At 55.5% G+C, this 9,329-nt stretch overlaps 1 protein-coding gene across 1 annotated transcript in view; it reads left to right on the top strand.

Moving 5' to 3' along the window:
• Positions 1–9,329, top strand: part of TJP1 (tight junction protein 1) — a 112,182-nt gene that overhangs the window by 75,464 nt on the left and 27,389 nt on the right. The window contains 8 exon segments of the mRNA XM_015569104.1: positions 444–654; positions 926–1,026; positions 3,972–4,322; positions 4,859–5,092; positions 5,660–6,296; positions 6,299–6,483; positions 6,619–6,716; positions 7,835–8,062. Coding sequence (XP_015424590.1) covers positions 444–654; positions 926–1,026; positions 3,972–4,322; positions 4,859–5,092; positions 5,660–6,296; positions 6,299–6,483; positions 6,619–6,716; positions 7,835–8,062 — 2,045 coding nt within the window.

Raw genomic sequence — 9,329 nt, 5'->3', positions numbered from 1 at the left:
TCTGCTAGAGCCTTTATCTTGGACTTTCCAGCCTCCAAAACTGAGAGAAATAAATGTTTGTTTTTAATCTACCAGTCTATGGTATTTTTGTTACAGCAGCCCAAACAGATACAGGCCTAACCCTAACACAGCCCTCAGCCAATAACAGCTGAGGAATGCGCAAGCAGGAAAGCCTACCAGTGGTTGGCAAACTGTGGCTCGTGAGCCACACACGGCTCTTTGGCCCCTTGAGTGCGGCTCTTCCACAAAATACTGACTTCTGCGCATGGGCCACGAAGTTTCAATCGCACTGTACGTGCCCGCACGTGGTATTTTGTGGAAGAGCCACACTGAAGGGGCCCAAGAGCCGCGGTTTGCCGACCACGGGTCTAGGCTGTGCCTTTTTCTGTGATGATTCTAATTCACTGTCTTGTGTCCTCACTCATTTTTTTGTGTGTCTCCAGGACAAACATGCTTTATTAGACGTCACACCAAATGCAGTCGATCGCCTGAATTACGCCCAGTGGTACCCCATCGTGGTCTTCCTTAACCCCGATTCTAAGCAAGGCGTGAAAACAATGAGGATGCGGTTATGTCCCGAATCTCGGAAAAGTGCCAGGAAGCTCTACGAGCGGTCTCACAAGCTGCGTAAAAATAACCACCACCTTTTCACCAGTGAGTGTCCGGGGCTACTTCAGCTACGTGTCTGGGCAGCAGTATGTGAGCCAACACGCTGTGTTGTTCCACCGCTAAAACCTCTGTCACCGTGGCTGGGAGGGCTGCCCGGTGCATGCAGGCTCCAGGGCCCACACAGGTCGGAGGTCTGTGTCCTCACACCCCATCTCTCAAATGGCTCAGCGATGAGGCGTGAGGCCTGGCAGGTCCGGGGACTCTGACTGTGGGCAGCGGCCTGGCTGTGAACCAGTGTCATTCATTTCTTTTTCAGCCACAATTAACTTAAATTCAATGAATGACGGCTGGTACGGTGCGCTGAAGGAAGCCATTCAGCAGCAGCAGAACCAGCTGGTTTGGGTCTCAGAGGGAAAGGTAAGACATTTCCTCTTGTTTTACCTTTTAACCTGCTTCGTAAATTACATAACGACTCGGAGAGGCCTTTGAGTTACTTTGTTTTCTAATGGGCCTGGTTTTTATCATCTGTATGGAAGGGTTATGCGAGTTGTTTTGGTGGCAAGATATTCCAAAATTCTCTCAACTATTGACGTACCGCCTCAATGGTGTTCCCTCAAAAGACTTCCTAAATGACAACTAACGGGGCGGGGCTGGGTGCTGTCTCTGCCCCTGTCTCGCTGAGGAATGACTTTGAACCTGGCTTCAGTTTCCTCCTGTGAAAAAGAGGGGAGCCGGGTGGGCGACAAGAGTGTCCCCCAAACGCTGTCCTCAGCACAGGACACTCGGGACTCGCTGTGAGGACAGAGGTCCCTCTGAGGGCCAGGGGCGGGCATCTGCTACCCGTAGCCCCGCAGGGAGGGCACGGTCTCCAGGGCCTGCTAGACTGACAGGCGCGCTGCCCAATCCGTGCCCAGGGGTTTGTCGTCCCTCACTCAGCACCTGTTCACATTCTTACAACACACCGGGGAGGTCGCTCAAAGTAAGGCCTCCTTTTGGCTTTAAGTTTTGATTTACCCACATCCAGTGGCAGGCTTTAAGTTACCCCGTTTCTGCTGTCACTCTTCCTGGTTGGGGGCCATCTTTCACGGGAGTGGCCTGTTGGTTCTGGTGGGAGAGCTAATGTTCGCTCAAAGTGGACAGTTCAGAGAACGTTTTGATTTCAACGTGTTTTACCTTCAGATCAGTGCCGCCTGAATCCGTTCTGGTTGCTAGGGGAGGCTGTGAATGTCTGTTTTTTTTATTTGTTCTCCATTTTCTCCATGGCTTGGGCTGTGTTGTGCCTGCCCCTGCATGGCCCCTCCCCCCTGGCTGTGATGCAGATGCTCGGCCATGCATGCTGCATGCTCCGGCCCGGCCGTACCCACGCAGGACACGCAGCCCCGCAGTGCAGAGCCTGCCAGGACCCTCCCCCTCTGCACCGCTCGGGGCAGGCTCTCTGAGCCGCCAGAGCACTCTGAGCCCCCTGAGCCCCCTGAGCCTCGGGCAGCGGGAGAGAAACCACCACCTGGCAGCCACAGCACACTGACCTCTGCCCGCTGCTCTGGGACAGCACGCCCTGTTGGCGCCCTCTGTCGGCCAGGCTGCTGATCGCACTGTGATTCTCGGATGAGATTGGCTTGAAGTGCAGAGGGCACTGTCTACCTATCAGAGGTTTTTAAACCTCAAATCTCCCTTTTCTGTCCTTTCTCTTGGTTTCCTTTCTTGGCCTGGATTTCACAGTAAAGGCCTAACTCCCCCGACCTTGTGTGTGAGAAAGGCAGGCTGCTTATCACCAGATGGGTCGGTGCATTCGGTAAATCAGAGGGGTTGGTTACAGTTTAGATGGAGCTTCCATTTCCCATCCAAGTGTGTTTGACCTGAGCGGATCCTCAGACTCACAGCACTCACTCCACACTGACTGTCCTGCGCTCGCTGCCGGGCTCTGACCGCTGTGGAGGGTCTGTCTGCCTGCTCCCCGAGAAGGTCGTCCTGAGACTGAGCCGGCGCAGGCCCTCTCCGTCCCAGCGGCCAGCCCTGCGTGGTGCTCACTTGTGCACTCCGTGCCTGGCAGCGAGGTGGACTGTGAGTCCAGGTGCCCGTCCCCCAGGCCTTCCCGCTCCCCTGGCCGGTGCTGGGTGGCAGTCCTCAGCCCTGCAGGGTCAAGGTCACAGCAGAGGGCAGGGAGACAGCTCTTCTCCGCAGCACAGCGTGAGGAAGCCACTGAGGGGCGGGGACAGACCCTGCCGGGACATGACTCCCCCTGTCCTGAGCCTCCAGGAGGCCGACACCCTCGTCTTCCCACCAAGAAGGCAGTGCCGGGCCGGGCTCCTCCCAGCAGACGCGGGCTGCGTGGAGAGCCAGCAGGTGGCTCCGGCCTCCTGTTTGTCCGCGGCGTGGACGAAAGATTGTCTGATTTCTGGGTCCCACACCCTTCGGCGCTCATGCTGACTGGGCACCGTGTCCGGGCAAGAGAGATCTTTACGGGCTGTTGTGTTTAATCCAGTCCGAGGGCGAGGCCTGTGTCCAGTGGCAGCCTGCCGGTGCCGCTCTCACCTCCGTCCCCTCAGGCACCTCTCATCCTCTCAGACGGCAGCGCGGATTGTTAACGCCAACTCGACTCTGATTACTTGTTACAGAGAAGTGAGCTGTGTTCCTCCTTTGCCATCGCTGGATGCTCTGTCTTTGAACAATAACAGAAAAACGTGTAAGAGGCAGCCAGGACTTAGTGATGCTTTCCCCTTGTTGTATAGAAGCTTAAGCTCTGCTGGCTGGTGTGGCTAGTGGTTGAGTATCAACCTAATGAATCAGGAGATCAGGGTTCAGTTTCTGGACAGGGCACATGCCCGGGGTTGTGGGAGGTTTGCAGGAGGCAGCCGATCCATGATTCTCTCTCATCATTGATGTTTCTCTCCCTCTCCGTTCCTCTCTGAAATCAATAAAAATACTTTAAAAAATAATAAAACCTTAAGCTCTTTCTCCACTACAGTTTATATTCATGACCGTTCTCACGTGCTGTCCTGTCGGTGTGTCCCTGCTGTGAGCGTAGTTTGGCAGCACCCTCCCACTTCACCTTGCTTCGGGCTGACACGCTAGTGACTGACTGGGCTTAGGAACCTGAGTGGTGCCAGGATCCCTTCCTTGTCTTCCGGCTGGGCCCCAGAGGCCAGCTCTGTCCTGATTGGCCAGCAACATTCCATTCATCCAAGCCCTCAGGTCTCCAAGGTGCTGTGTGCCTGCATGTGCGCGTGTGCAATCTTCTTGACCTGTCCGCAGCAGAAGTGTCGAGAACTAGTGCCGATACCTTTTCAGTCTCCCTTGTGAACTAAAGGCCCTCTCTCACAGAATACTGAATAAAACTTGTAATTTACTTTCATTTGACCCAGGCGGATGGTGCTACCAGTGATGACCTTGACTTGCATGACGATCGCCTGTCCTACCTGTCAGCCCCAGGTAGTGAATACTCAATGTATAGCACGGACAGTAGACACACCTCTGACTATGAAGACACAGACACAGAAGGCGGGGCCTACACTGATCAAGAACTAGATGAGACTCTTAATGATGAGGTGGGGACCCCCCCGGAGTCCGCCATTACCCGGTCCTCTGAGCCCGTAAGAGAGGATTCCTCTGGGATGCATCACGAAAACCAGACATTTCCTCCCTACTCACCACAAGCGCAGCCACAGCCCGTTCATAGACTAGACTCCCCGGGACTTAAAACAGCCTCTCAACAGGTAAGCAGCAAGCGCGCCAGGGGCGCAGGTAGGGTGCGCTGCTGGACTGGAGGGTGTGGCTGAGTTAAGGGTACATGCAGCTCGCCGCGAGGCTCGGGCTGAGCGTCGACCTGTGAACCTGGAGGTCACGGTGCGATTCCCGGCCGGGGCACATGCCGGCGTTGCGGGCTTAATCCCCAGTAGCTGGCGTGCAGGAGGCAGCCGATCCATGATTCTCTCTCATCATTGATGTTTATCTCTCTCTTCCTCTCCCTTCCTCTCTGAGATCAATAGAAATATATATTTTTTAAAAAAGAATATATTCTGCCCTTTTTCCAGACTAAGAAGTAATTTTTAATTTCGAGTTGAGAATACCAAGGACTTAATTCTACACTGTGTGTGTGTTCATCTTACACAGCAGTATACTGAGTTTCCTTTTAACATCATAGCTTTGTTATTCTGCACATTAGAAATGTATGTCTTCCAGGCACGATAAATGGAGGTAGGAGGTTAGCAATGACCAGAAACACTATTAAAATGTTTTAAACACTTCACAGAAAGCAGACGCCTCATCTCCAGGCCCTTACCTTTCGCCCGAAACAAACCCAGCACCACCCACCTCTGCTGTCAATCACAGTGTCAAGTTCACTCATGTCAGACTGGAGGCGCCCGCCCCTCCCGCCTCTCACTCCCCACCAGCTGACTCTTTGCCAACACCCAGGGCCGAGGCCGCCCACTCCCTGCTCAGGGACCACGGAGCTGCACTGCCGTCGCATGTAGACCCACCACAGGTACCTGGGCCGCGGTGCCCACGCCGCACTGCCCTCCCGTGTCCCTTTGCTTCGTCCTGGGCCACAGCGCTTCCGGCCAGCAGCTGCATTCCCGCCTGTGGTGTGCATGGCTTCCGGTGGCACACGGGTCGTTGCGATTTTTTGCTTTATATTTTTTTTATCCTTATTTTGGGGTTTTCCATGTCTTGCACAATTCCTTACTATATAATGGAGGCCCCGCCTAGACGTTTTTCTGTTTTATAGATCACGGTACGTGCAGATTTTCTTTGTGATTTTCATTTTCAGTGTCCAATCAAGGGGATGAATGGTTCGGGTGCTGATTAACTTTCTACTAAATGGAATAATTAGCACAGTGATTGTTCATTAGCTTAGGTGGGCACATAGAAGCCCCCCTGCACTGTACATGTTGAGCTCTTGCTGAAACTGGCTTCTCCACTAATCTCTCTGCCCTGGTCATAACCGGTGGGGCACGCCGGTTATGGAACTACAGGAAACGGTAGTTTTCTCTGTTATAATCCACGGAAGGAGAGACAAGCCTGTGCGCTTACCCCTGGCTCTTGTGCGTAGGTGTACCGAAAGGACCCCCACCCCGAGGACCTCATCCGGCAGAATCATGTGGTGAAGCAGCCGGCCGGGGCGCATCCCGCACTGAGGCCCGACAGGGACCCCAAGCCGAGCTACGAGCCCCACGCCCCGTACGTGGAGAAGCCGGCCAGCAGGGACCTGGAGCAGCCCACGTACAGATACGACTCCTCTGGCTACGCAGACCCGTTCTCGCGGCACGTGGACCACCGCCTGCGCTATGAGGAGCGCATCCCCGCCTACGAGGAGCACTGGTCCTACTACGAGGACAAGCAGCCCTACCAGCCCCGGCCCTCTGACAGTCAGCACCCCCGGGACCTGGACTCCAGGCAGCACCCCGAAGAGCCCTCGGAGCGGGGCTACTTCCCGCGGTTCGAGGAGCCAGCCCCTCTGCCCTATGACAGCAGACCCCGCTACGACCAGCCGCCCAGGACCTCCACCCTGCGGCACGAGGAGCCCCCGGCTCCCGGGTATGAGGTGCACGGCAGGTACAGGCCCGAGGCGCCGCCTCCCGCGGGCCCCCAGGCCCCTGAGTCCAAGCAGTGTTACGAGCAGTACCCACGGAGCTACGAGCAAGTCCCCGCACAAGGCTTCACCTCGAAGGCAGGCCGCTACGAGCCGCTCCTTCTCAGCACAAGCCGGACGTGCCGCCGCCCAGCACCAAGCCCCTGCCCGCACCCCCCGCCCCCGCGGAGGAGGAGGACCCCGCCATGAAGCCGCAGTCCGTGCTCACCCGGGTGAAGATGTTTGAGAACAAGCGGTCTGCGTCCTTGGAGAACAGGAAGGACGAGAACCACGCGGGCTTTAAGGTAAAGACGGGACTGTCTTCCCTCCGGCCCTGGGCGCACAGCAGGTGGCGAAGAGCAGTTCCCTGCCCTCCCTGCCCCCGCGTGCAGCCTGCGTTGTCGTGATCTGTTCCGGGCCTGTTTGTCTTATTTTTGCAGCCTCCGGAGGCAGCGTCCAAGCCGCCAGGGGCTCCCATCGCGGGTCCTAAAGCCACTCTTCAGAGTCAGTTCAGTGAACACGACAAGACCCTGTACAGGTGGGTACACGCCCTGAGGTCGTGGGGAGCTGGCCCGGCATCGGGCCCTCCTGGGCAGTGAGCCAGTCCTAGTGTGAGGGAGAGAGGAGGAGGGAGACGGCCTTTCTAACTAACATGGTGGCCCTGGACAGAAAAGTAAAGGTCTTTATCATACCTCTGTCGCAGGCCTTTTTATAGCTTCAGGAAACGTGTTGAAAACACACTTTTCTAGCAAAGGGTTAAAATAAAAAGCTTAAAGCCCTAACACTTGTGGTGTGGCTACAAGTTGGCTGCCATTGTGCTAGCACATCCGTGTAGTGAGGGAGGCCCCGGGGCTGCACGGGGGAGGCTCAGGTCCTGGCGGAGCCGGGCGGGAAACCGGGCCGCTGTGCCCTCCCCGGGCCTCCTGGTGCTGCTGAGGGACAGGCTGGATCCGACACGGCCTCTGCTGACCGGCTGTGCTTGTAGTAAAGGGGAGCTGTCTGAGGTGTACACCTTCCTCTTACTTAATAATGCTGGTGCTCTTCATGAACGTACCAACTATGTGGTGTCCCCTTAGCCAGAATGGCTAGCGGATGAGCTGTGTGATGAGACATAGGCACATACCTACTATGTGTTTTCGTTTGGGTGCAGTTTCCAAACGCACCGAGCAGAGCGTGAGCCGCGGCGCATTAATTTGCCTAAAAGCTAGCTTTCTCCCCCGCTGCTTCCCGTGCCCTCGAGGACTGTGCGCTGCACAGAGCTGCTCGCTTGTCTGAAGGTCATTTCTTGGTCCTGGTTAAAGTTCTTACACGTCTCTGAACGTCTCTAAGCCTCTCTCAGTCGTTGCTTGCTGCTGACATGGGTGTATGTACTTGGAGAAGTTCCACTTCCTTTTTGCTAAGTAACTGCTCTTAACCTGCTGTGAGGCCTCTAACCAGATCATTGTCGGCGTAATAGATGGTATTGAACCCATGGGCCGTAAGCGGGCGGCCTTTTGAGCCTTTTGAGCCTCGTGTGTGAAGACGTGGAGTTAAAACGGCCATGTTGACGGGGGCTGCTCAGCAGTCACCAAGGGGTCGCGATCAGCGATGTCCATGCCCCAGTGTCCTGGCGAAGTCACCACCTACAAGGTTGTCCTGTTTGCCGTTCATTGTCAGGGTCCCAGAACCGCAAAAGCCTCAGCCGAAGCCCCCAGAAGATATTGTCCGGTCCAACCACTACGACCCCGAGGAAGACGAAGAGTACTACCGGAAGCAGCTCTCCTACTTCGACCGGAGGAGTTTTGAGAACAAGCCCTCCGCACACATTCCCGCAGGCCACCTCCCAGAGCCGGCCAAGCCGGCTCACTCCCAGCATCCGCCCAGCCTTTCTAGTTATTCCTCGAAGTAAGTCATTTAACCCGAGACTTACCTTTGGAGAGTGAGACGCCACATAAAGGCTCGATTGTGTAGTGGGGCCATCTCATGGAGTTCCGTGTACCTTGAAGGCGATGGTTGAGTGTGTGATACACGCTCTCAGCAGCCTCCAGCGGGTCAGCACAGACACTTTCTAGTGGGAGGCACTGCGTTTGCTTTTGTTCTTAAACTCCCAGAGCAGATGTGGAAAGTTTTTGCATTAGGAGAGGTGTTAAAATCAAAGGTAAGAAAGGATGACTGGACCATAAGAATTTCAGAGAGGAAGGGGGAGAGAGAGAGAGACATCATGTAGAGAGAATCATGGATCGGCTGCCTCCTGCACGCCCCCTACTGGGATCGAGCCCGCAACCTGGGCCTGTGCCCTGACCGGGAATTGAACCATAACCTCCTGGTTCATAGGTCGACACTCAGCTTTTTTTGGTCAGAGAACGTTTGTCTGGTGCAATCACAGAGGTAGGAAGCTCCTATAGAGGAAATGGGCTTAGGAAACAAGTTATGGAGCGAAGGAAGGGCCCTGGGAGCTTGGGAGCGAAGAAGCCAATGGTCGGTGCCGGGTCGGGGAAGGGAAGGGCAAGGCTTGGCGCCAGGAGGGAGAGCGCCTTGGTGGATGTTTTTAATGACATTTGAGTTCCCTTTGCTGCGACTTGCTTAGTTAGATTGACCGTTTCCTCTCGTTTTTCTATTGCGCTTGCTCGGCCATCCCTAGAGTTCTGGGCTCTTACCCTAGCTATGGCTACCTGAAAAGGAGCGTCAAGTGGTAAGACTGGCGTCACGTGAGGCTGCTCATCAGGCGTGCTCCCCTGTCATTGGCGTCATGTGCACTTCCAGATTCGAACGCCATCGTCAAACGCGCGTGTCCATGCAGAAAGCAAGCTAGCGGCACAGCCTAACGCTCACGCTCCAACGGAGTCTGTGAACGTCACTCGACATGTCTGTTGTTGGTGCACATAACGCCAGTGCAGTCGGCTCTGCGAAGGTGTAGATGGCGACGTTCCACTTATGGGTCTCTCTTCAAGGTTTCTTTCGTGTGCATTTTCTGTGTCACATGTTACCCATGGCAGCCTGAGCAAAAACGTATGCGGCCCAATCTGACTTCCATGAGCCTGTAAGACGGAGCAGGGTCTGCTCCTCTAGCTGTTAAAAAGGTGGATCTGGGAGATAAGGGCGACGTTTAAAGTGAACGGCACACTCGCTCGCCTGCCTGGTGTCTCTGCCTCGCAGGCGGAGGCTGAGCAGT

The sequence above is a fragment of the Myotis davidii genome, unplaced genomic scaffold (assembly GCF_000327345.1).
Source record: "Myotis davidii unplaced genomic scaffold, ASM32734v1 scaffold164, whole genome shotgun sequence".
Classification (NCBI taxonomy): Eukaryota; Metazoa; Chordata; class Mammalia; order Chiroptera; family Vespertilionidae; genus Myotis; species Myotis davidii.
This window is presented reverse-complemented; position numbering and strand designations above follow the sequence as displayed.